At 38.3% G+C, this 27,170-nt stretch overlaps 2 protein-coding genes across 6 annotated transcripts; both read right to left on the bottom strand.

The window, feature by feature from the left end:
* Positions 1-1,873: 1,873 nt before the first annotated feature.
* On the bottom strand, positions 1,874-5,652 carry LOC113167918 (acidic mammalian chitinase-like). 3 transcript variants are annotated; one of them, XM_026368859.1, is made up of 11 exons: positions 5,627-5,652; positions 5,468-5,497; positions 5,163-5,367; positions 4,582-4,638; positions 4,315-4,480; positions 4,041-4,165; positions 3,818-3,941; positions 3,552-3,734; positions 3,331-3,447; positions 2,289-2,421; positions 1,874-2,185 (listed from the first exon to the last, which is right to left on the bottom strand). In XM_026368859.1, exons 1-11 carry the CDS (start codon positions 5,649-5,651, stop codon positions 1,878-1,880), a joined length of 1,473 nt encoding a protein of 490 aa, XP_026224644.1. In that variant the 5' UTR covers position 5,652; the 3' UTR covers positions 1,874-1,877. The 3 variants fall into 3 exon arrangements, with proteins under 3 accessions (XP_026224644.1, XP_026224645.1, XP_026224646.1); XM_026368860.1 differs by having other exon boundaries at positions 1,874-2,134; XM_026368861.1 differs by having other exon boundaries at positions 1,874-2,119.
* A 1,910-nt stretch (positions 5,653-7,562) lies between these two features.
* nfascb (neurofascin homolog (chicken) b) lies at positions 7,563-20,540 on the bottom strand. 3 transcript variants are annotated; one of them, XM_026368858.1, is made up of 28 exons: positions 20,359-20,540; positions 17,409-17,551; positions 16,624-16,749; positions 16,418-16,523; positions 16,117-16,307; positions 15,804-15,926; positions 15,302-15,520; positions 15,105-15,216; positions 14,793-14,980; positions 14,575-14,706; positions 14,322-14,465; positions 14,084-14,195; positions 13,846-14,009; positions 13,581-13,728; positions 13,328-13,452; positions 13,141-13,242; positions 12,813-13,010; positions 12,581-12,651; positions 12,235-12,457; positions 11,634-11,749; positions 10,680-10,890; positions 10,477-10,599; positions 9,974-10,147; positions 9,714-9,845; positions 9,416-9,485; positions 8,863-8,874; positions 8,616-8,651; positions 7,563-8,524 (listed from the first exon to the last, which is right to left on the bottom strand). In XM_026368858.1, exons 3-28 carry the CDS (start codon positions 16,697-16,699, stop codon positions 8,293-8,295), a joined length of 3,540 nt encoding a protein of 1,179 aa, XP_026224643.1. In that variant the 5' UTR covers positions 16,700-16,749; positions 17,409-17,551; positions 20,359-20,540; the 3' UTR covers positions 7,563-8,292. The 3 variants fall into 3 exon arrangements, with proteins under 3 accessions (XP_026224643.1, XP_026224642.1, XP_033181942.1); XM_026368857.1 differs by having other exon boundaries at positions 16,624-16,744; XM_033326051.1 differs by lacking the exon at positions 20,359-20,540 and having other exon boundaries at positions 16,624-16,744; positions 17,409-17,552.
* Between the last annotated feature and the right edge of the window lie 6,630 nt (positions 20,541-27,170).

The raw sequence follows: 27,170 nt of genomic DNA, 5'->3' as shown, positions 1-27,170 counted from the left end.
TCAAATACCTTTGTTTGCTAATGAAATGACAATAATTAACCAGAGACAGAATTTAGGAAGGAGTTGCTTCATCCAAGTTAAACAAACACAACTGATAAAAAGATATTTAACCCTTCCAGCGACATGACATGTTTAGTGCTGCAAAACATTTACAGATAATTGTTTATGTATTAATTTTCCTCAACAGGTGCAGAAACATAACATCAAAACCAAAATCAGTATTACAGAGGGCATTGAAACTTATGAGACAGTAAATTAGAAACAGTGTCACCATAAAAGAACACTGACTGGTTAGTGGTTGATAATCAACTGTCAAATAAATAAAGTCACCAACTTTGTAGGAAACTGTGAAACAAAATAAATTGAAGATTGTTTGTGTGAAATATAGTAGAAAAAAATTATATTAGCTCATATATTTTTCACTCTCACATATAGTGATTCGCCGCTAGTGGCATGCAATGGTGACATATAAATGCATAGAGAGTGAAGAGAGCAGAGAGCTCAGTGTATGAAGGGAGCTGCTGTAATATTGTAGCATAAAGGAAAGAAACCCAGAAGCCGATGCCTCATGCACTTGTGTTTTACACAGGGGAGTTACTGTTTAATTAGTTTAATTCTATTTGAAAAAGAAGTTGTTGTACTTATAAGTTGTACCTATAGGGGCCACTGTATTTCCCCTGTCCTGCAAATACCAAATGTGAAATCCTGTAAATTAAAAGATTGTTGTTGCTGTTTTGTGAAAAATTCGATGTGAGATTATTTAGATAATAAAATGGGGGAGTGCCTAACTAAATAACTAAACTAACCAATAACTAAAATAAGAAACAATTTGTCTCCTTATTGTTCACCACACATATTGTTACACTGTATTTTTCACTAGATGATTTTAGGAATATATAGATTTTTACTTAGATTAAAGGACAGAGGACAGGAATGTATTATCAAGACATTATGGTGCTGTCGAAACATATATTTTTTAGCTCGTTCTTTTCCCTGTTATCTATTAAACTGCCCATCTATTAAACTCTGACACAGATTACATTTTTATAGTTATTTTTGTCTACTTTATCATTTATTGAACAACCCAATCAATATTTCTACTATGCAATCAATGAATAATTTACTGATTAACTGTAACTATACAACTATAACTATGCCCAATAATTTCAGTTTTCCCTTTAGAGGTGAGGCTTTCTTTTCAATTTTGACACACTCAGTCTTAACAGTGGAAGAATCACATTCTGTCTTTGCACATTTCTTTGTTTTAAACAGGGCTATGAGCTATAGCCATACACATATTTAATAATTACCCCACAACCTATCAATAAACATATATAAAGCTTATAATTTCAGCTTTATTTTTGTCAGATGATAGGGTATAAGCCTATGGCCATGACCGTTTAAGAAAGAAATAACAGGAAGCTAATGTTTCTGATATGCAAATGTGATTTCATAGATAATAACCAGGTAATCCATCAGAACAGATGTTTTTTTTTTATTTATTGTGATTACATTTCACAACACACAAAAGAAATGCAAAGAGGACACAGTTATAGTAGTAGTAGTAATCACAGGAACTTATCCATGCTTATGGCACTCCCTTTGTGTGTATGTCACTCACCATCATATGTACTATCTGCACAATTCAGCCGACTATGTGTAACAAGACTATCATCCAGGTGCAGCAATTGGGAAGTCGTGGGCTTTTTCTTCACAAATGTGTGTGTCACACCTGCCTGTTGATCCTGTCAACACATTGTTTTCCCTCTGGACACAGAGTATTTGATCATGCTTATAACAAAAGTCTGAATTTTTTTTTTAATTATAAAAAAAACAAAACAAAAAAAAAACATCTTACTCGTAAAGAATGAATTTATTTAAGGCCAGTCACAACACGTGCATCTTTCACTGAAAACCAGATTAGCTGGACATTTCTGGACGTAGGTCTGTTGATTAACACACTGATAAAAGAAGTTGCTGTTTATGTCATTGATGTAGAGACCATTAGACTTTCCATCACAGAAACTACTTTCAGCAGATGTGGTGGTAGTTTTGGCAGTGGTAGTTGTAGTTACAGTAGTAGCAGTAGTAGCAGTAGTAGCACCACTTGTAGTGGTAGCTGGGCCTGGGTGGTCTGTAGTGATCACTGGTGGATGTGTGGTTACAATAGGGGGAGGCGTTAAATCTTGTAAGAAAAAAACAAAATTCAACAGAATTAATATTTTATGGAAAACCTTTATTTGTCTAGAGGTGATAAAACATTAACATGCTGTTTAGTTTCTGTTTACCTGTTTCTAGAAGAGACCGCAGAAAGCCAATAAGGGGGTAACTTCCTTGTCCACAGAACTGCCCTGCAAAGTCATCCAGATCTAGAGACCAGATGAAAGCTCCTCCAAACTTGTTATCTTTCAGGTATTGTGCCTGTAAAATATCAGTTGTAGAGAGTGCCGTGGTATTTTAATTAATTAAATAATTTAGTTTCAATAACTAACAAACGTGAGACATGGTCTTACAGTCGTTTCAGTTAAATTTAATTGTTTACAGAGTGAATAAATATTAGTGTTGATGAAATCCAAGAGCCCTAAAATCAGAATTTGTAAAACACAGAGTATTAGATGGGTCCAAGGCCATAACACTGACACTATTGAATAGGACCAAAGTTAGCCTGAGCCACTGAGTACTGTTATGGTCATCTTAAATGTGCTTTTAATGATTTTATTGCCTTAATTCATGTGTCCTATTGCAAACACCTGTGTCTAAAACATTTACATCTAAAACAACATCTGCAATTCTGTAATTCACAATTATGAATGAAAGTAATTCCCCCAATAACCATCTCATTTTGTGGACAGAAAGTAAGTTGTGAGCAGAGTTTTCCTTTTTCATAAAGTTTAATTTAAAGAAACAATGAGAAATAACAGCTATTATCTATGTACCTGATTTCCCTTAATTATTGATGATCAGATTCATTTTGGGACCCCATGTTCCAACCCTTAAGAATGACATCGGGTCAGATTTTTGGCCTATGCGGGTTATTTGATTTTTAATACTTTGTGTCTGTGTTGTTCTATTGCAAACCCATCATGTAAAAGACATTTCATTATTTGTGTAAGACATGTAACAGAAACTATGTGTTTGTTAATAAACTCTTAAGTTGTGTGTGCTGAGTTTGCATCTTCTCTGTGACCAGTGTAGCTCAATAGGGCTAATTTAGAAAGATCTTCCGTGAAGATGCTGATAGCTTGAAATTAGTGCTAGTGATTGCTACTTTTATCTTGTTTTTATAGCCTCCATAAATGTTGATTTGCGGGGTAATGCATTATTTATTACCTTGATTTCAAAGCTCTGTCTGTTATCAAAGCCAACCCATTCATTGCCTTTAATGGCATATGGCACCTTTTGCTCATCAATCCAGTGGACACTGCCCCCTTGGAGAAAAGTGCAAACCTGTAAAAATGAAAGAAAATGATACTGAAACATCCTTTAAAGGATCTGTGACATCCGTTTGTGTATCCTCTGACTAATTGTTCTGACGCTAAGCCTTCACTGACCTCATAGTAGGACCAAAATCCAGCTTCACGGGTATAGGGTCCAGCAGAGGCTGGTCCACTGGCCTGTGCTCCAACACCATTAGCTGCTGATAATGTGCGAAATGTACGTCCATATGTGGCAAAACCAACCATGAGCTTTTCAAGAGGAGCTCCTTGGTCTCTCCAGTATTTCATAGCAAAATCCTATTGGAGGAAATAAAGAAATGTGTGTTTAGCTTCTTTGCTATTCAGGATGATACCTACATTTAGTGGAAGATTTTCCTCACCGTGTTGTAATAGATGTTGTCGCCCTCATCGAATGAGCTGCGGTAAAGAGGGCTGTTGTGACCTGTGAATGAGTCCCATGCCCCATGAAAGTCATAGGTCATGATATTTATAAAGTCCAGGAACCTGTTAGACACATATGACACAAGGATAATGTGATATAATAAGAAAGAGTTTTCAAGGCTCCAGTAAAAATATCAATGGTTCCATTTAACTTGAACTCACTTCGACACATCAGCTATTTCGTAACCGTTGTCAATATTTCCCTTCCCTGCAGCTACTGCAGATGTGAGCAGCAATCGTGGTTTCTTGGTCTCAGCAGCTTCTTTCTCAAAAGCAGCAAGTAGTTCCTAAGTGTAATATGGAAATTGTTTAGGGTAATCCTGCATATGATGTCAGAATATTTAAAATGATACTGTTAATATTTTATTCCTGGAAGTCACGTTTTAGGATTTTGCCAATGCTGTTTACTAACTGAGGTTTGAATTTCCAAACTGACCTGGCAGAGCACTGTAAACCTCTTCTTGTCCTCTGGTGGGCTTCCTCGTGATCCAGGATACTCCCAGTCCAGGTCTAGCCCGTCAAAGCCATACAGTCTTAAGAATTTGATAGAGGACTCGATGAACCTCTGGCGATTGGCAGGGGATGAAGCCATGGTTGTAAACCTATAAAGATATAAAATAGCTTTTATCCTAACTCTTCTTCTACTATCTTCTTAAGTATTATTATATCATGAGTCCTTTTTGTTGAAGGCCCGTAGACTCACTGTGTTGTTCCAAAGTTCCACCCACCAACAGCCAACAGGGTCTTCAGGCTGGGGTTTCTGGAAAGATGTATAAAAATTTTGATTTACAATTAAGTTAGGTAGGAAGAACTATAGCATATATATATATATATAACACACACTGGCACCGTGATTCTCCGAGATAGAGTGAAGCACCATTTATCAAATTTGTATCTCAATTTTTTTTTTTTTTTGTTGAACCATACTCCAAAACGTTTCCTAAGGTGCAGAGGTGATCCAGACTCACTGTACAGACTTTTTTCATTTTCTATGACCAGTCAGAGAATTATTTCTGCTCTCATTTCAGTTTCTGTAGTAGATTGTAGAAGAGCCGTGAGATAGTGGGCCGGGTGCAACAGAGTGGATTGATTTGATTCTCTTCCTTAATTTACATATTGTATTAATAGTTATACTAAAACATCCAACTTCCCAACAACATACAACAACAAAACTGATCAGAATACAATACAGTAACCACAGATTAAAGAGCTATAGATGTTTTTCAGGGGGAGCATACTCTAGAGCAGACACTAGCAAAATGTGATCAGACAAGAATACCTCACCTATTCTTGAGTTCGTTGAAGGACTTGTAGAGAACATCATCATTCCACTCATAAGTTGTCAGCTCGTTTGACGAGCTGATTACTGAGAAGGCATAGATGAGGTGAGTGCAGAGGTTGGGGTCCACATCGGAAGGCAAGTATCTGCCAACATTCGGTCTGTACTGGGACCAGTTGGTAAAGTAGCACACCAGTTTGTATGAAGATGCTTCAGGAAAGATGATAATTAATTACAATGAAGTTTAAGTTCCGAGTCAAGTAAATGTCAAAAATGTAAAAAGTAATAAATAATGAATAACAAATCATACCCATTTGAAGGCACATCAACAGGGACAAACCTAAAAAAACAAACAAAAACATTCATTTATTTTTTTTTTGTTTTGAAAGATATATATTTAATTTGTAAAACTTTCTGGAAAAGGTTGGTGCCTTTTAATTAATTGGCGAAGTGAAAGAATCTAACTTACCAGCCATAAGTGTTAGTTGAGCCATGTTGTATCAGCCGAGCTTATTCCTCAGAGTGATCTGCAACTATAAAAGGTGTTGTGTATTTTTAGAGGATTACATCATAGTTTGTCTAAAATGCAAGCAATTGTACAGGCTTTACGAGAGTATGTACTAATTGTGTGTATAATAAAATCTCGAAAATGTAGACTAGGCTGTGTTGACGACTTACGTGTTCCCCGGTCATTCGCTAAATGTGCTTTTGTTCCACCTGGAAGTCGCATTTATAGACATGATAAGACAAGGACAAAGGTTGACTGCCAGTGAGGTGTAACAGATGCTTCAGGAGAGGGCAGCACTATGAAACTCGTCATATTAACAGGTGAGGTGAGATCTGGTGATTGTATCCTTTTTTTTTTGCCAGATGAATCTGGATCAAATACATGAGACTATATGATATACCCACGGTGAAGATGCTCAGATAACAACAGCCGATGTTTTTCTTTGTCGTCTTCTTTTATCTTGAACTTGGGCTTGGTCACTGATAGCTTAAATGGGAGCAAACTGTAGCTGCAGAGAAGTGACTGTGCCCATGCTGACCCCTGTCCACTGGGTGATTAGTGTAATACTATGTGGGTTTGAATGCCTGAGATGGGTGTCTACATGGACAAATATTTATTACATTTCATTGCCTTCATTGGATAACTGGCAGAGTATAGGGTAGACAGGAAATGAGTAGAGACGTAATTGCTCACCATTAACTAAAGGAATTAGTATTGATTCTGATAATGGTACAATATATAAGTATAACATATCTGGCAAAAATTTTTATAAAGTGACTGCACTAATAAGCAATTGTGGATATTTAACATTTAACTGTTTAGGCACAATAAGGGTAATACCTTAACAGTGGATTGGATATCTTCTACCACTAAGCCATGATATTAGCTAGCTTTAGATAAATTGTAAGCATTGACTTCCAGCCATCATTGCCCTACTGCTGATTAACCATTCCAGCTTCTGACTGACTAAACACACCTGATCCAGATAATCAGCAGTGCACAGGGCAGGGAAAAACTGGAAAACAAGCAGGTCAATGTCCCTTCATTGACTGTAATTGCCCACCCCTCATCCAGAGTCTACTTCCCCAAACTTCTTTGTCAGTGCTTTCCATTACTGGAATTTCTCATTGCTTAGCAGCCACTGTAAACTTAAATAATATTAAAATTGGGATTAAGTGTGTATATGAATATGTGCAATAATTTAATAATTTATCTTTTTTTATTTTTCCCGCTGTTGTTTTTATTAAAACAGTTTACTGTTATGGCTTTAAAAGTTAAAACTAGTCAATAATAATATGATAATAGTCATGATGAAAAATTATCAAATACAGTTAGGTCTAATACTAAGAATTACTAACAGGAACCCAAGAAAAAAGGCTTCTAGGCGTATGCTAAGGTACATTTTACAGCACTCTAGTAACTTATCAGAGGCCAGATAAACTGTTGTTAGATAAGATGTCCTTTTCCATTAAGCTGTATGGCCCCTCATAATGTGACTCTTAATTATCTTGTATGGCAGCAAATGGGGGGGACAGTAGGATTGAAATTGGTTTAACTGTTTGTTTCACTCTGTTTTAAAGACTATTCAATTAAAGTGTAGTTCAACTGAGTTCTTACTGAAACTGACTGTGGTAATATATTAGCAGCTTGGTAGCTTAGCATAAGGAGTAGAACAGGAACAATCTGCCTAACAAATTTAATGTTTGCTTAACCAGTACAAAAAATAAAAAAATGAATTGCCACTTGGGAAAGCTGCCTAGCGGCTTTCTCTATTTTCAATCGTTATACTAAGTTCCCTCTTAGAATTGGGAAAAAGCAGCAAAAGAGTCAAGATTCAAAAACAAACATAGAAATAAATATTTCTTCTTTATTTACATTATAGCATAACTGTTAGGAGTCCAATAAACACAATCTGTTACATAAAAATTAATCTATCTCTCTCCACTCTGAGACAAATAGGGAAACCAGTTCATAGGGAAACAAGAGCAATTTGGGATTTTACAGCTGGTTTATGGCTGCTTGCTTCCCCACATGGCCTGACCTACTGCCACCCATCAGACCACAATTTGCAAGCCGCCCATTTATATGACTCATCAGTCACTGGAGATATCTTATTATCACACCTGCAATATCACCAACAACAACACTTTCAAACAGAACATCTCAGTTCACGTGATAGTGAAATAGTAACTCTCAACATGCAATAGTAAGACAAATTATTTAAATTAGCAGTATAATAGAAAGATCTAATAGTGATAATTAGGCTGTCCTTGCTACTTATTTATCAACGTGATAAACTGACCTGTCTCTTGTAATGTGCAGCTTGTATTTCTCCATAAGTGAAAGTATGCACTGACATATATGCATGAACACACAATACATACATTACATATGAAACAAAAGATATAGCTTCCTGTTCATCCAATGATTAAGAATCTCTCTAATAACATTGCACCAACTATTTCAATATTTTCTTTTTGAAATGCATGAAAGCTGTGCTGTCTGCAAAAACACAGAGGGTATGAACACCTCTAAGTCTCCATCTGTTCCCCCCTGTAGACAAGCCACAAGTTCCACCTGGTTGCTCACTCAAGGTGGAGAGTGCAAGCACATTGAAGTCAGACGATTTATGCCAGTGAGTAGATGGTGTTCAATGGAGAGTGGAGCTCCAGACTTCCACCAAAGTCCAACTCCCTGACGTCTCTCCTGGTTCCTGTGTACTGACCAATGAAGGACCCGTCCTCGTTGAATGATATCTCTCCTCCTTCTCCGTAGTCCACCAGACTGTCGTCACTGTCTGATCGCTTTATCATTGCCTCCATAGATGGCTGACCTCTTTGAAGCCCTCTTTCCTCTTCCCTACAGAGTTATGGAAAAATGAATTAGATCTTATAAAGCGTGAATCACTCAACCTAATCTCTCAGTACTTTCAAAACATAAATGTACATACCGGCGGGGATAAGGTAGAGTGGAGACACGTGCTATCCTACAATATAAAGAGTTTGTTTGAGATCTTTTTTTGTGACACGCTTCATTATCACAGTGATTCCAACACAATTAGAGCAATGCTAATAGTCTGTTGAATATAGTGTCTGAATACATCTGCCAGTAACGTAAAAATAAATCCCAATATCCCATGCAACATTTGGGTTAAAATGCAAATATTGTCATTCAATCAATATTTACTATTTTCATACCTTTCAAGAGACCTTGAGTGGTTCAGTGCGAAAAAGAACAGGATTGGGGGTTTGGTGGAGTAAAAGTTTAGATAGAAAAGGTGGTAAATAGAAAAAAAACACAAAAAAATACTGTAAGTACAATTAAAGAATTATTATAAACAATACTGTAGCCAGTGCAGCATCGTGCTAAAATGTAATCAGCATTAAAGTAACCCTGTGGAGTTTGCAACCACTAGTAGTGCTATGTAGCATTTTTAGGAGTTATACCCCATTTTATTAAACTTAAAACATTGTTCAAGGATAAAAGGTATTTTGATATTTTGTTTAGAGGACAGCTCCACAGGGCAGCTTTAACTTAACAAACTAAGTGAAGTAAAGTAAAATAAGCAAATCTCTCTCTCTATATGTTTATGTTTACTACTGTACAGTGTTATGGTTGAATGGTAAATATTATTTAGTGCTAAGTATTATTATCATTCAATTTTATCACAACGAGTACTGTACATCATTTAACATCTTTAAAATCCCAATTAAAATATTATTAGAAACCATCTGTATGAAGCTGTCTTACCGATAATCGAATGATCCCTCCTGATCTTTGTCATCCACTGGCTCCAGTGAGATGTCCTTTTTTTCCCGTACTGAAATTAAAACAAGCTTTGTTGTCATAAGAGTGTGTCAGAAAAAGAAGCAAAATGTCCCATTGAAGAAGCTGGAACCATAAAGATCAAGGTATTCTTGAATCAAAATCAAATTTAATTATTAATTTTTATCAAAACAGCTGCAGATTAATTTTCTGATGCTTGACTAATTGGGCCATATTGACTAATGTGATGTACAGTAACTATAGCTAAAGTAAAGCATTGTACCTGGGTATTTCCCCCCTCGGCTCCTCTTGATGAAGCAGACTATGAGAAGGATGAGAACAATGAGAGCCACGGCACACATTATGCCGATGAACCAACCCTGAGTGGTGATGTCCACCTGGTCTTGAGCATATACTGTACAGGGACAAATGACGAAGAAACAAATTCATGAACTTTCAAATACGTACTTCATCAAAGTCAATGGCCACTCCGATATTTAACTTTTTATTTGAGAGACCACAGCAAGTGTTGTAGTGAATTACTTTCTGTAGTGTAGTGAGGTGACTCCTCTGTATGCCATTCCCCTATTCCAACACGAGTCCGGGCCGCCACGGAGAACCTGTATCGAGTGTAGCGGTCGTATCGCCGAATTGAGAAACTTGTTACATTGGGAGGGAAATCCTCAACTCGCAGCTCCTCTCCCCTGGTGGCATTCACTGTGGAAAAAGTGGAAATTTCAGTGAGCTGGAAGAACTCTTGATGCCCCTAGAGTGCACACAACTGAGCACTGTACCTCATCTGCTGCTGACACAAGTGTTCATTACCCTCTCGAGAACATACTTCAGTGGTATCCTGGTCTTTGAGTGTATATTTAAGTGTGTCATTATAGGCTATGGGGATTTAGACTTGACCAGCTTCAGTGAAATAAATGATCTCTGTGTCTGTTTTTAAAGCTTTACTGTGACTCCAAGGAGAACTGCACAATACCACATTAGACTTTAAAAGTGCAGAGAAATCTCTTTTTTCAGATGTTGGGTTGGCAAACCTGTCTGGTACTTAAGGGAATAGCCAGTGATTATTCCATTGGGTTCTGCAGGTAGGTCCCAGTCTACATAAATGCTGTCCAGATGCCGCTGTTGGATCCTGAAGAATCTGGGAGCAGATGGTACTACAGACAACAACAAAGCAGGAAGTGATTTACCTTTCCTTTATAAAGGGCCTGTTCCTTAAGTGATCAACCTTTCTTACCTCCTTCAGGTGTTGAGAAGTGTATAGTATTACTGGGTGGCCCCTCATATTGATTGTTTGCCACCACAATGTACATCTTGTAGTTGCTGTAGGGGATGAGTTCAGTGAGGAATCCAGAGGGCTCTTCACTATTGACTGGGAAGGCTTTAGACTTCATCGCTCTGCTGACTCTTAACCACCGTAGCTGACTGCTGTCTCTCCAGTAGTAGAGCTGAGTGATCAGAAGCAACACGTGAAGTGGTTTTAATTTTGTTCAAGACCTAAAAAGCACTGCTGTTGATAAATTCCCACGCAATGCCACGTTGCAATATTTTGATCAAGCATATTCATTAAGCATCAAATTCAACATATTTCATCATATTAAAACCACCAGCTGTAACAACGAATAAAAACGTGAGCCATCAGTATCTAAGACGATAGCATTCAAATTGACAGACTAAATATGTCAAACTCCATAAGTTCTAAATTAATAAAACATGTTTATAGAGGCAACACAAAAAAGAAATACATTTGGGTGTCTTGGTGAATGCAGATCAGATGATAATTAGTCCATGACTTAGATTTAAATGGGGAATATAAATAATAAAGACAAAGCCTGATGAAGGCCCACAATTGAAAAGTTGCATCTCTGAGCGGCTTCAGCTGTGCCGACGGTGTACAGGAATTTAACCTCATCCTACACTAGGCTTTGTTCTCTGTGCACATGTCTGCTGGGTGTGCACTGACCATCTGGCAGTGCCTTCAAAAATGGACAGTAAAAGTATGTTTAATATATAGAACAGAGAGTTTCCATGCCATTACAAAAGAGCATAAACAATCTAATTTAAATCCTTTGATTATCAATATCAGCAGTGGGCTTTCAACATATTTACAATATGTTCAGTGGTTGTCTATCAACATAAACATGATGATGATAATGATATTAAAAGTCTATTGAATTCACAATAGTCGTACCTTGTATTCTTTCAGTTCTCCCATAATAGAGTTGCGCGCCACCGGATCCCAGTGCACAGTTACCTGAGTGCTCTGGATGTCGGAGACTCTCAGGTTTAGGGGTGCAGTTAAAGGACCTTTGGGGAAACAGATTATCCAATACTTTGCTATCAGTGAGAAGCAAAATGTCCCCACGATGTAAAAAAAACAAAAGGAGTGAAAACCACATGGGTTCATGGTTTACCTGACCTGAACAGCATGTCTTCTTCAAAATTTAAGAAAGGAAAGCAGGACTCATGGCTTTTAAAGTTACTGTGTATGTCTGAATTATTGGATGCCCTGTTCTGGATTGGTATACATAAGATGTTCTAGTTTTTGAAATGTTGTAGAAGAAAGGAAAGAGCATAGTTTAGACAAGAACCAATTAGACGAGACATTTATAGACATAGACACAGACAATTGAATTAGATATTGAAATCTTGTTGTGCTTTTCCCTTAAAACTTTGAAGACAGTTGCTGAAATTTTTGCTCACCGAATAAAGATTAGCGTCACCACTTTCTCTGATATATTCAGTATTTTTTGTTTAAATTGACTCTTCTCTCTATATATTTAGGTACTTACGGTCTTCCCCAGAGTAACCAATGACAACAGGCGACTCTGGGCCCAGCCCAAAGTCATTGACAGCCTGGACTTTGATCTCATAAGGTGTGAAGGTGTCTGCATCATAGATGTAATATTTCTGCCATTTAGTGGTAGCATTCTTCCACTCCTCTCGGGAATCTCTCCTTCTCCACCAAACCAGATACTTCAGGTGGGGCCCATTCCACTCTCTGTAGGTCAGAGGCTAGAAGCACGGTAGATAATGGCCAGTAAAGTTTGATGTTACTAGTAGAAATGAAAACATTCAACATAGAAAATGTTTAGTGTAACTATAACATTTTTAAATTTTAGATTCAGTCATTACTACCTCCCAACTGATCTCCATGTTATTCCTCCATGTGCCCACACCTTTCACATTCTTTGGAATCACATCTGGAGCTGTACAAGAAACCCAATGCAGTGTTAGGATCATTAGCTAATGTCAAAATGTCAAACTGTTCCAAAATACACAATACATATGGCAGTTTCTTAGCCTTCAACCTATATTAGTAGTATTTAGTATTATTTCCTAGTATTTATTTCAGGAGCATCAAACCCACGTGCGCCACTGCTCTGGAAGCGCATAGACGGACGACTGGGTCGACTCGATCCAATTTCATTTATGGCAATGACCCTGAACTCGTAGTAGGAGAAAGGTGAAAGATGCAGAATGACAGAGTTGAGGTTCCCTGGGTATGTTGATAGGTTTTTCCACTTTCCTGGTAACCAGTCATCATCGTCATACTGAACTAAGTACTCTGTAACAGAGTAAGAAATAGAGTGATGAAGACAAATACTGCAGTTACAAATGCTGTACAGCAAGTACTGCACAGCTGGAATTATCATTTATCATTTTCTGTGTATTTTCTTTTTTCTCATGGCTCTTACCTTTAATGGGGCTGTGGTTACTGTCTCCAGGAACCCAACTGAGTCGTACAGTACGTTCATACGGATCTGACAACTCCAGGTTTGAGGGAGGATCTGGACGGTCTACATATGAAAACACAAAATTAAAAAGCCCAACATGCTATGTATTGGATATAATGTAATATTCTTCATTTTAAACATCGCATACCCATCACCATTAGGCATGCTGAGGCTGATTTCTGTTCTAGTTCATTCTTGATGACGCAGGTATAATTGCCTTCATCACCTCTGTTTACGTTACTGATGATCAGATTTGATTCATCCAGAGAAAGTCTGAGGAAGTCAGTAAAAATGGTAACACGCTCATTAGTTAACACCCAAAAAATGTGAATCTGCATTTGTACTAACAGGCCTACATGTAAATACATTTTTATTCATTGTTATGATTTAAAGATACTTACCTCCAGCCAAGAGTGACCTGATTTTTGTCCTTCATCCACGTGGTTGTGACAGGAGTAGTGACGTCTGCTTTTGCTCCACACTCAAAGCGCACGTCACTTCCACGAATTACTTTCATACTTTGTGGTCTTGTAACAATTAACATGGGCTCTGGAAGGAATGGATGATAGAAAAACAAAACGAAACAAACAAACAAAAACCCCCAGGAAGATTAAACATTAAAAAGTATTCTAAATTTTTTTAGTGTGAAACATTAGTGACACTCACCTTTGACCTCTATTCGGACTTGACTCTCATCTCTTCCTGCAACATTACTGACTACACACAGGTAAGTTCCCTGGTCTTCTACTCGTATACGTTTGATCTCCAGAGTTCCATTACTGTGAGTTTTAAAACGATTTCCCTCAAGAGTCCCCTGTCCATATTTAGACCTGTGTGATGAGATCCGTGAACATATACAGTATTTAAAGTGAATCAAATAAAATGTCAAACAACTTGTTCTCACCATCGCAACTCAGGCACTGGAGAACCAAAGTAGCGGCATTCTAAGAAGACATTATTGCCCTCTATCACCTTCATGAGTTCATTCCTGGGCCCGTGAATACGTGGTGTTGCATCTACAGGAAGAGATGGTGATAGTAAGGATAAGTTAGCATATACTTTGTGTAAAGTCTAACTTCAGTGAAGAATTGAAAGTCTTAGTTTTAAACTGCTAATGTATGAACAACAAAGTGGTAACTTACGTAACACGCTGACATAAGCATTGGCCAGTAAGTATCCATATTGATTTGAAGCATTGCACTGATACACCGCAGTGTTTTCCACAGTTACACTGCGAAAGCTCAGCATGTCTCCTGACACCTGTCTGTTAGGTTGTGGTGTAGCACCTGCAAAAAAAACAAAAAACAAAACACCCCAGGATGAAAAATACAACAAGATTAATAATGAACTGCTAAGGTTATATTTATTTTGTGGACATGATCTCTAGAAACTTACTTTCGATTGGTTCCCCATTGATGAACCAGTTGATTGTGGGACGGGGAGCCCCATCAGAACGGCATATCAAACGTCCATTTTCCTCTGGGGCCAAGACTAAATTAGTGGGCTTCTCCAGCCAGAATGGCGCCGCTGTCATGTAAAATAATGTTAGTTGTTTGGACATTATTGTGCAGTATGAAACTCGAGTAATGAATGTTTCTTATAGTGTGTCTCACCTTTGACCATGACGGTTATTGTGTGCACAATGTAGCCAATCCTATTGGTAGCAGTGCATGTGTATTCACCAGCATCGTCAAAAGAAGCCTTCGGGATTTTAATCATCTTGTTAAAGTTCTTTACTTTCATGCGCGATGTCACTACCAGATCCTCACCATTCTTGGTCCAGGTAATATGAGGAGTTGGCCTTGATGGTGATAAACAGAGCTATACATAAAATGACACTCATGAAATCAAACTTAATAAAATGCATTAAACTGAACTAATATGTGCAAAAAAGTGATATCATGTGCTCTTGATTTCACACGTACACGCCTCCCGCGATACACTCCAGGAGCAGTTCTTCCCCGTGCAGGACCAGTATGGAACTTGATGAGCCTCTGGGAGACAGCCAGGTGGGGGCAGCCTCAGCCACTGTTCGAGCTACAGAGAAAACAGTCACTCGTGCTTGTAACAAAACCTGTTTGTCAAGAGCTCTAATTCACTCACAAATGATAAACATACTCACTTGTAATCACTTTAACAACTACAGGCATCTTCTGTTGGATGACGTTTTTGTAGGGGAAGCGGGCATTGCAGCAGTAATCGGAGGCTGAGTCGTTGAACAGAACATTCGAAAAATACAAATCTCCATTGACTCCCATTGAAACTCTGCGGTCCTGCCGCACAGGCTGCGTGGTGGGAAAAGCTGTCTGGATTGGCCAGTTAAAAGGTCTTGCATATGAGCCTGCAGTGAAATCAGTTTATGAGACATGTAATGAACATCTACCGGTAGATTCTTGGTTTATAGCAGACCTCCATAAACTAGTATGTTTAAAAGGTTAAAAACTGATGTTGATGTGGACATTGGTACATTTAATGTACCGTGCTCAAGTTATTGATATATTTACACATATTGGAGTTCCTACTACAGACAGGTTTTAGAAACACACCTCTCCCTGACATCCACCAGTCAAGGGAGGTTAACATATGTGACTAAGATTTAACTCAGATGAAACAGGGACACTCACAGCTGGTCATCCAGTAGGTTTCAGGTTTAGGTGGACCAGGTGGAGGGTTGCAGGATAGGACCAGAGGCAAACCTACACTGACTACCACAGGCTCTAGAATCTCCTTTGGCCACATTGGGGCTCCTGCACAAACAGAGAAAAACACATCTCCAATGACCAGCACAGTCAGGTTATACTGTTTGACGACAGTACCCGTTGAGGATATGAGGACAAACAACTGGCATGCTCAGAATTATTAATGTATTGCACACACTATATTATTTGTTTTTTCAAACAAATTGTTATTTCACCAAATGCCCTGAGCTGGACTCACTGTATAGTTGTAGTCTGATCTTGTGAGAGTATGCAGACCCGTACTCATTGGAGGCAATGCACTGGTACTCTGCCTCGTACTGTTCTGGATTGTTCCGGGCATAGATGTCCAGGGTCCCTGAACGCCGGCGCATCGATACTTGAGAGTCACGTGCTACGTTGAAATACTTCCCATTACGCCTCCATGAGAAACTTTATGATGAAGAATGTGAAAAAAGAGAAAATCACTGAAGTGGTTTGTACGTAGTAATGCCAGCTTCAACAAAGAAGTTCTATATTAGCTGGGCTGCATTAGCTCTTACATGGGATGAGGGTTTCCTTGGGCTTCACACTCAATGATCATGGTGTCTTTAGGGTCAACAATGTGCTCTTTCATTGACTGCTTTATGATGGTTGGGGGTTGTCTGACTGTAGAAATAGCAAGAAATCAGCTTAGTATATTAGACACTTATATGACAAGATAATAAATGTCACAAATTACAACCAGTTTGTTAAGTTACTGACTCACTTTCCAGGGGGATGTCCAAAGTCCAACCACTCTGCCATAAAAGTAGCAGCAGCGCTGGTGTGACCAGTGTGACCATCTTTATCCTTCATTTAACCCAACAATAGTGTGGTCACCAATACTCCTGTTCTTAAATGAAGAGAAGAAACATGGAGGGTTGCGGTTAATGTGGTTCATATCCAAGACAAATTACTGAGTGAGAAACTTTAATGATGGTTCACATCTTATTGTGTGCTGCAGTAAACATAAAAGATAAAAGTATTAATACTAGAATATGCTAGTCTCTGTAAATGTTGTTTTGTTACATGTTAAATGATTAGACTGATGTACTGATGTATTAATGTGCACACAGTAATTCAATGTTTTTGTAGTAGGGAGTTGCTACTTTCTATTTCGTTTAAATGAAACCACCTCAGAAACATGTGATACATGTGAAAATCTCAATGTGAACAGAACATTTTCAGGTAAAAGTAAAATGTCAAATGTCACATAAACAAAACAAAACTAAACTAAACAAACAAAAATATATACAGTATAATGAAACAGTTTATGAAAATTGCTGTTTAGATATGCTAACAGTTAATCATCGTTTTCATTTCACACTGTTCAACAGAATTTCCAAGCTGCCATTAAACCCCTGAATGACCCCTGTAGAGTAAATTGTGGTAAAGTGTATATACAGAGGGACTCTCTTCATTTTTTTTTTCTTTGGTAAAGCTAATGCTATAAATATAAATGAACCATAGGTCATGTTGGTATCAACAAAACAAAAAGTTATCTGCACTTACCGCTCAAGTCAAATCAGGACTCTCTCCTCCCCATGGCTTCGCGGGTGTATTGATTATTCCAGTGACGTATCTCCAGGAAATTATTCTTGTTTGTGCAGTATTCCAATTAATGCCTCGGCTCTTCAAATATCAGGTCAAGTACCCTAGAGGAGTGATAGTCTTCAGTAATAGAGTTTCTCTCTGTCACTGCCACTTACACTCTGCCCACCCATCTCATGAATGATGAATGAGCGCCATACACCACCTACGCTTCACCCAGCACCCTTAACAGTTCTGACCGTAATCCTGTACATCTCCATCAAACATAGTTACAAAGTTTGTCTGCACAATAAATAAAGTGAAGTTAGTTAAGAAATAAAATAAATGTTATTACACCAATAGCTGAAGAAAGAATAGACATAAATGATTTAGGTGAGAAAGACCAGAAACATTTTCTTTCTTCAGTTTCTGAATAATGTTTGCTTTGAACTGGTCGAATGTGAAAGTACAAAAAAATTCAAATTCCGTTCAATTTGCATTCTTGTTGGTTTCGATGACATCAAAATGTGGGCTTCATTGTTGATTGAGAGAATCTAGGAATTGGATGAAAGCAATGTTTGTTTCTCTCAAATGAATTTTACATGTGGTGAATTTCAAGTCACATGTCTCCGGCAACATGGTGCTGGGAAAGGCTTTCCAAATTAACAATGAGAATTTGTTGTTGTGCCCCCTTTATTTACAATCAACTCTTCACATGCTTCACAAGAGGAAAAGGTCATTTCCATTCAGCTGAAAAAAACCTGCTAAGGGAAGGAACAGTTTTTTTGTTTTTTCTTTTATAGAAACGGTGCCAAGGACGCAGGAGAAGCTGTATTTGTGTTAGACAAAAGCCATCTCACGGCTGTCGACAGAGTCCTGACCTGTGTAGGCTTTCAGGCATCCACTTAGGGTTGGATATGCAGGCCAGCGCTGACTGGGCTAAACAATAGAGTGTTGGTGGGGAGATAAGGGTGAAATGAGGTGGCATCACTACCATGTAATTAGGATTTGTCTTTAGCTAAACGTTAGGCTGACTTAATAGTGGAAAGCTGACTATAGATCATTTTGGAATTGACTATTTTGAAGGTGTATCAGAGCAGATGTTCTGTGTCCTCTCCTTCTTTATGGTAATGTCTGAAAGACAGCTTGACTTGCCTCACATAGAAAACACAAAGCAGAGGGGCTACATTGAAGGTCTTGGCTCTCGAAATGGGTGTTTCTCCCCATACATTAGACTGAAGCAGGTCTGGCAGTGAGCAGTGATCAGTGCCATGCACCAGATTGCACAGTGAAGAGGCCACAGCCAGCTCAGCGACGACAAGAAGGTCTCTATGCTCGAGGGGTCTCCTTTGGCACGTGTGCCCAAGGCTCGGGAAAGAGCAGATGCCATCTGGGAGGGAGTGTTCAAACACACAAGCTGCCTGTTCAGACTCAGGCACCTCTCATTTACACGTAGACGTCACAGAGAAAGTCCTAATGCAACATTAAGTCATCACTACTGTGGAATGACAAATCTACTGCCATTCAAACCTAAGAAGTATGACTGCCTTAAATCTTTACTTAAGTAAAAGAAATAAGTTACAAGTACAAACCTGACTGACCTGAAGTTGGCACCTTTTCTAAAATGCAATAAAAATTTAAATCTCTCAGTCAACCTTCATTTTTCTAACAAATACACAAAGAAAAGATTATTAGTGTTTGTTGCTGAATGTAAACAAATTCAAATTTGAGCACTTTATTGAGCTCCATGAGGAAATTGTTTGACAGCAGCACACAGATGATGTTGCTATTACAGGGTTTCAGTGTTTTGTTCAAGGACACATCAAGACGTGGCCAGAATGAAGACCAGGGGTCAAAGCACCAGTGCTGGAGGTCATGGATGGCTGCCCTGCCAACTGTGCCACAGCCAGCCTGGCTGGGACAGAGGCATGTGTCCCATTGTGTTACGTCCCAATTCCTTGTAATCAGATATTTCATTGTTTAATGGTTACAGTTTAGGAAATGGAAGATTTGCCCATTGTGGTTTTAAATGACTTAATACTCATCTACAGTTACTTCTGAATTTCCCAAAAATCTGTAAAATAGTCAGTCTGATGTTAACCTATTCAGTAAAATGATTCTGGATCTACAAGGTAAACAAATAAAGTTATCAAATAAATTTAGTTCAGTCAAAAGAAAAAAAATTTAATTTGGACTTGAGTTGACGTATAAAATAGCTGAACAATGTATAATAAAACTCAAATACACATTCCTCCAAACTATTATGCTCATGTTTAGCAGGTATAATATTTACCATTGTTATTTATTATGTTAGCATGCTAACATTTGAACAATAGGCACAACATACAGAAACCAGAGAATTTCTTCTTGTCTACTCGATGACGACACTAATTCTAATAATATTGATTAGGAACTTCAATGTCTGAACCAAATTTTAACTATCTAATAGTGACTAGAGACATTTATACTAATAATACTTCATAATAACAACAATAACATCCCCCAAGTCATCTAGGGGATCTGAATATCTACACAAATTTCCATGAAGCTTATCGAGACCAAAAACTTGAGACTTTTCGGTCTTGCCTAAAGTTGTTAACCGACTGATACTGCTATCCATAGAGCTGTGCTTTCAGCATTCCTAAAAAGATAAAGACCCAAAGCTATTTAGCTCTGTACACCCACAATATTATGTTAAACCTTTCACTTCAGTGGCAGGTGTGAGAGTTGAACAATGCTCTCACACAGATGAGACCCGTCCCACTTCCCAAGTCCCAAGTCATGACCTCATTAAAACCTTGTCTTGATCTCTGTAATGAACTGCAAAGACTGCAGCACTCCTTCACGTCTTCTTCAAGTCTGTAAGTGTCTAAACATGCTCTTGTACTGTATTCTTTGTAAAAGGGAAGTTACTGAGTACTAGAGATCCTACCTTTAACTCTTCTTCTCTGTTCCTGTGTTTCCTTTTTTCCTTTCTGTGCAATAAAAGCCACTCTCCTACTTTCTTCTCATCTTCTGTCAGGGTAGATTCACAGCAGCATCTTCACGCTAAGCATCACTTTTCCAGCTGTATCTGGTTTTAGTGATTTTTGTCACTCCATCATCATAAAGCAGTTGACAGATGAGATAACAGAAGCACATGTGGCTGATCAGTGGCTGTCCCAAGCCTGGGTCACATGTCTGGCAGCGAGGCCTGAGAGCCAGTCATAATAAATCCATTGTGAAAACTACACATAAATATGACGTCTTCACCACGGAGACAGGAGAGTAAAGTCAAACAAAGCTGGCGTCATGCTTTGGTTGGTGATTTAGGTTTAGGTGTCACTCAACAATCTACTACGACTTTCTTAAGAGGTCAAATATTTTTTGAATGTATTCATGTGTCCTGTTGGATTTTCTGTGTTTTAGATGGGGGGGTGGCTTACTGACCTTGTATCTTCACTCTGGCTGGCACGACCGCACACTCCCTGACACAAAGCGTTTCTGTCTGGAACAAAGTCAGTCTATTGTGGACGGGGAGGGCACAGCTTCCAGACACATGGGGAAGGTTTAACCCATCACATTCAAGTGATTACATGGCTTTTCTCTCATTGATAAACTCTTACATTGTCAAGAACACGTTGACTCATTTCATGAGCTGGAGACATTTTATGTAGAAGGCTTTTCATAAATATTCTTTTTTTTTTTTTTTTACTTAATGTTATTTTCTTTTGAAGCATGTTTCTAACTTTTCCCTGTATTTAATAGAATTAGTAGGGGGGTCGAGAAGAGAGGGGGTTTGATATGTGACAAAAGTCACCACATGGACTCAAATCAGGGATGTTGCAGTTAAATATCATGTGGTGTAACCATTCAGCTACCAAGGCACCTCATAGCATCATGTTATTTGGAATACAGTACATGAACAACAGGTGTGAGACAGGTATAACACAGACAACGAAACAAGAAACGGAATAGTTCCTAAATCTTCAGAGCTTTAGTAAACAGGTCATGCCACAGTGTCACTCTGCAGATTGGACCAGGGCCCATGGTTGTTTCTCGTCCAGGGACACTACAGAACTAGATAGATGATAGAGGTGGCAGGTTCCTTCTTGACATTGTTATAGTGACCACTGCCAAGGGACATTACACACTGGAAGTGAGCCAAAACAGACAACTCTCTTGGACAGCTAAGGCACTGGGGTTGTTTGGGATAATTCATCTGTGGCATGACACAGCTCCGTGACACAGAAATACATCAATGTGTGAACAGGACAAACAATTTTATTCACATTTAACCTACACAAATAAAGAATCCTTTCAATTAAAACAGATTTTGATGACTTAGATTTAAAACAAACAAACAAAAAGGTTTGTTTGCACATCTCATTGAGTTGTATTTGCAGAGAAGAAGAAAAGAATAATCCTGTCAAAAATTCAGTCCCTGGTGGCTGTGTTGGAAATATTTAGATGTTATGAGAGCAGTGAGAGTTCAGTTCAGTTCAGTTCAGTTCAGTTTAGTTCAGTTCAGTTCAGTTTGTTCTGTTGTTTAAAGTGTCCAAAGAAAAATGCATTAATGTTGAGAGGAGCCTTGATGTCATAAAATAATACAAAGGGTCAATTCCCCTCTGACACATGTTAAGTCACTTACACATATTCACATTTTAATCTCAACTGTTCCACGCTACAACAAATCTATTGAATATACACAGCAATACAACATATATGCATTTATTATTGCCACTGTGTCTTTAATGAAATGCAGTTTCCACCCAGTAAATTTCACTTTGTAAGGGGGAACTCCTGGAAAGATCCTGGGGCAGCAGATGGTGCTCATGCTGCCTGCCACATCTGGCAGCGTGAACCTCCTGTGTGGTGGCAGAGACAGCCTGGTTTGTGGTTGCAGTTGAAAGATGAAGTCCTTCTGGTACCTTCCTTTACTGCTGCATCAAATACTGACAATACCACTGGTTAAACCTTCAAACTCAAATTTAAATGGATAAAGTGCAGTTTGACCACAGTGAGTCACTCTACAGCAACCACAACCTCATTGATCCAGCTTTATTTGATCAAAGCTATGAAAGTAATAAAGCTAAGCCTGAAGGTGATTGTGATCATAAAAGAAATTACTACTGTATATTGACTGCAGTGTTCTAACATTAGGAATCAACTCATCTCTGGCTGTTTTAGTAAAAACTGTATTTCCCAGCGTCAGACTGGGAAGCATTAGGATGTACGTTGTTATTTTTAGTTGCTGTTTGTTTCTGTGCTCACGCTACAGATGTAGTCAAACAGCTGCTGGGTCTCTCTGCCTGTCACATCTTCCTGTAGCTTTAACATCCGCAGAAGCATCGCTGCCCCTCAAAAGGCTATTGCTGCAGTGAAAAAGGCCTTCAGCTTCAGAGGTGATTGGTGCTCTTTCTTTCAGCTGTTATGTAGCACCTGAAGTTTGTCAGGAAGATTGTGTTGAAAAGCAGTTTTGTACATGCTATTCTCTTCCACAGGAGATCCTTCTCTCCTATTGTGAACTTTATCTGTAAAGTTAGCAGCAAGGCATTTACTGATGTGCTTTGCAAAGTGACGGTGACCTTCCTCCCAGCTGCTGAAGATATTGTTAGATTCTGGCGTTGTTTGTTGTGCTGTGTTTTGGATATTTCTCCTCTTATGCCTCCTGTTTTTCCCTTTGGTGAAAGATATGGTTTCCAATTCTCCTGGATTTGAACTTTATCCAACCCCAGAGACTGAATGAATGTGATTAGCAACAAAACTGTAGCTCTCACTAAATCTTGTAACCAAAGAGCTGATGTGATATGGTTGTAGTCCAGATTTTTTGTGGTCTGAAGAACTTAATCCTGAGCTCTCCTGTTTGTCTGTGCATTTTTCATTTGACATATTTTGCTCTTTGCCAGCTGACTTTGGTTATGCCTTTGTGGCCTCCCAAGATATTCTTGAGTTATGAAACAGGCATTATCAGCTAAAGCTGCAATGCGGAATACACATTTATGTGTTAATTAAACGATTGACAACGACATGCTCCCAGTAAACTCAAATAAAAACTATTCTGAGCTTCAATTGTATGTTGAATGTGTCACTATGAGAGCAAAAATGAAAATAGAGTAATGTTAAAGTAGTGTTAAAGAAAGTAAAAACCTGGTGATGTTTAACTTCTTTGGTGAATTTTCTAAGAAGGAGATATGCTTGTATTATTGCAGTTTCAAATTTTTAAAGCAGTAAATCTGGATAGATTAAGGAAGCGAGTGATACAAGTAGTACTTTGACCAGAGGGCTCGTTAGTCCTTCATTTAGCAGTATTATCACAAAGTCCTGTTCACACAACTTGAAAACATGTTTGTGTTGAGGTAGTGACCTGCTTGATCTGATGTGGTGAGCGACAGTCCAAGTTTAAGTAGGGCAGGGGCGTGCTTGCTGTACATGCTTAAAGTGATAATGTTAGCATTTTGATATTGGTGTGTATAATGTTGTTTTCCACCTTAATTTAGCACAGTAACAGGTCAGCATTTAATAAGTACCTCTGAGCATCAATTATATTAAGTATATGCTAGTGGAGGTGTGATTTTCACTGGAGATTTTTTTGTGATGATGATATCAGAACAAAGATCATGGGATAAAAGTTACTGATACCAGAGAATAAGGATGTTTGACTACGTTAGTAGGATTCATTCTGTTGGAACAATAATTGTCTTTGTAAAGGTGTTATTTGGTTTAGATCAATTGGAGGATTGAAAAACAAATCACTACACTAACAATCACTGGTACAAAACAAAATAATTCCCTTGCATATAATAATAGTGATCTATATAAAAAACAGACGTCCTCACAATTCCAGTTCAACTATTTTTTATTTTTGTCTTTTGTACCCCATTACATCATTGACAAACTCCAGATGCACTATTTCTTATGTGTTTGACACAATTCTTCTATCACGCAGGGCTGTTATCTTGTTGATTGGGCTGGGCTGGGCTGGGGGAGGGGATCAGCTTGACCAATGAGAGAAGGAAGAGAGAGACCTGGAACTAAATTACTGTGTAAACACCACCGTCACCATGGCCACAACTCACAACCTTTGACAACACAAGTTGTTCTGCACGGCTACGTAGCATGGATGAATTATGTCACAATGAGAAAGGCTCATGTCACTCTGCAGCTGTTGTCCCAGCACATATAAGTAACTTTCAAAGAGGAATCAGGAATAAAAATATGAAATGTCATCATCAGTTCAGTCAGTCTGGGTTATTGTGTTTCCTTTATTGTCACAACCACATGAAATAATCTACTTCTGTTTATATTTGTTAGTCTTGTCAGTGAATTGATCCATCATGACTGCGTTTACCGCAGTTCCTAAGGTTGAATTTCACTGTTGGATGATATTATTTTAGACTTATGATGACATCTAGTGGCAGATTCCTGATAGTTTGCTTTTGAATGAACTTCAATCTGAGCTGAGGTGCGTGGCAGGAAATCGACTGTATCCTGCTTCAGTGATTTTCAGTTTTATCTCTACATATTTGTCTTGGTATGACAGTGTCATTTGAAGTACACCATTACTCATTGTTTTGGTTGTTGTTGTTGTTTTTTTGCAGAAGCTCTCTCTATTTACTCCGTAATGTTAGTTATGTTTAGAGTTCTATGTTTCTGTACTGACTGTTTTATTCGTGTGTGTGTCAGATTCCCAGTGTTACCGTTAGAAGAAACATTGGAGTTACTCTGAGCCTAGATGAGAGTGAGATAGCAAGCATGACATTTCAGTTCTTACATTCCTGAAGAAATAATATCATTAGTCAGAATAAACTGTTTGAATTTGTTTTATTTCACATTTTTTTGGATGCTTAATTTTAGCAGCTTTATTACTATTCTCCTTTAGATTTCAGACACAGAACTAAAACTCTGTCACTGGCACTAAACACATAATTAATCAGGTACTGTAGCCCTTTAGTAAAAAACAGTCTTCAAACTTTTTCAGTTAGGTTCATGTCAAATCTTGTGATATTTACCCAGTTCTTCTTCTCAATCAATCAACTTACATATTGATAGCCTTCATACCTAATGCTGAAACAAGCAGTCTGGAGAGGGAACCATTCAAACCTGAGACAGCTGGAGCAGTTTGCTTATGAGGAGTGGACAGGTGCAGAAGTCTCATTGAGAATTACAGAAATCAAAAGGTTGCGCAACAAAAAATTAAGTAAAGGGGAGCGCAATTTTCGTGCAGGCCAGTTTCATTCATTTTTAAAACGCTTCTTTTGAAGCACAACTCAAAAGCAATGTTTGATTTTCATAAGGTATTCTTTAGTACATTTTTATTTATTATTACTATTATCAGTTTTAAGTTATTATAGTAACCTTAACACAAATACTCAAGTGCCGTGCTAGCTTCTGAATATGTAATGCTATTTGACAAATGTTTTTGTAAAAGCTGATGCTGATGTTTAGTCTAAATGTGGTATTCAAAAGAATAATAAAGAATGATGAAGCATTTTGAGGATGTACTAACCTTCTTTGGTTGTTTTTGGTAATTCTTAGAGGGGTCAGGCACATTAATTCCCCACATTGTCACTAGCGATAGAAACTGTGTTTATTACAAGAAATTAAGACTTTGGACATTTCTAACTATAATCCATTCAATGGACTGAAAGTGGATTAGTAGCTGGACTGTTTGCTACTCTGTCCCCTTTGTCCCATATATGTAAATGCCTTCTGCAAAGCTTACAATTGGAATCCTGCTCCGCATGCTTTGACACACCAGTACAATGCTGCCAAACTGACCATGCAGTAGCCACTTTCACACACACACACACACACACACACACACACACACACACACACACACACACACACACACAGTGAGTCTTGTTAAACCAGCCAGACTAAGAGGTTCAGATTAAACATAACAAATCCTGTGAACTATGCAACTTTAGCTCACAAAGTGACACAACGTCTGGGATACCAAAACAAACAACAACACGTGGAGTTTCTCGAAACTTTATTTGCTACTGTGAACAGAACACTGCAAATCCTTTTTTTAGTAACATATATGCTCTTGCATGCTTTTAAACCACTGAATATGAATTTGCACGAAGAAGTAACAGCTCTGTCAGCTCAGCAATTCCCTGGTTTGTTTGTTTGTCTGCATTAATTTGGATCTGATTTGTGTTTTTTATTGAATATAGCCAATAGCATTTTAATAACTATGGCGTAAAAGGACAACCACAAACCAACGTGTGGTGACGTGTAGGGAACATCAATATTTGGGGACAGATTGTTATCTGTCAGGGTGAACAAATTCCCAATTTTATCAAAGTATCCTACAGGATGGTGTCAGGGTGGCTGTCCACCAGCTGAAGCTCAGTAGAAGTTGGGTGATGCAGTAGGAAAATAACCATAAACATCAAAGTAAATTACTACAGAATGACTTTGGAGACACAAAATCGGTCTTTTGGAGTGACCCAGTCAGAGTTCGTACCTCAGCCCAATGGCTCCCTTGATGTGTGTGACCTCAGGAGAGCTATTCACCCCAGACGTCCTAAGAATATGTTTGAGCTGAAGCTTGTTCTGTGAGGGAGAATGGTTCCAAATTCCTCCTGAACACTGTGCAGGTCTAGTTACAGGAAGCACCTGCATGAGGTTATTGCTGTCAAAGGTGGTTCAATCAGTTATTACGTTTTCTACCATCCCTCTGTATGTTTGATGACTATGTTCACTAAAGCCATGACTGTTTAATCAGCTTACAAATATTGTGTTTGTTGATAT

This window comes from Anabas testudineus, chromosome 7, assembly GCF_900324465.2.
Source record: "Anabas testudineus chromosome 7, fAnaTes1.2, whole genome shotgun sequence".
Classification (NCBI taxonomy): domain Eukaryota; kingdom Metazoa; phylum Chordata; class Actinopteri; order Anabantiformes; family Anabantidae; genus Anabas; species Anabas testudineus.
The sequence above is the reverse complement of the archived record's forward strand: the minus strand, read 5'-3'. Positions and strand labels throughout refer to the sequence as shown.

Excerpts from the sequence above, each read along its gene's own strand:
- LOC113167918 (XM_026368859.1), bottom strand. The coding sequence starts at position 5,651 with ATGGCTCAACTAACACTTATGGCTG. Across the intron at positions 4,481-4,581 it reads TGGAACTTTGGAACAACACA|GTTTACAACCATGGCTTCAT; the intron begins GTGAGTCTACGG and ends ATATCTTTATAG. Across the intron at positions 3,942-4,040 it reads GAAATAGCTGATGTGTCGAA|GTTCCTGGACTTTATAAATA; the intron begins GTGAGTTCAAGT and ends TGTGTCTAACAG.
- nfascb (XM_026368858.1), bottom strand. The coding sequence starts at position 16,699 with ATGGTCACACTGGTCACACCAGCGCTGCTGCTACTTTTATGGCAGAGT. Across the intron at positions 16,308-16,417 it reads CAAGGAAACCCTCATCCCAT|TTTCTCATGGAGGCGTAATG; the intron begins GTAAGAGCTAAT and ends TTCATCATAAAG. Across the intron at positions 14,196-14,321 it reads TGCTTATGTCAGCGTGTTAC|ATGCAACACCACGTATTCAC; the intron begins GTAAGTTACCAC and ends CTCTTCCTGTAG.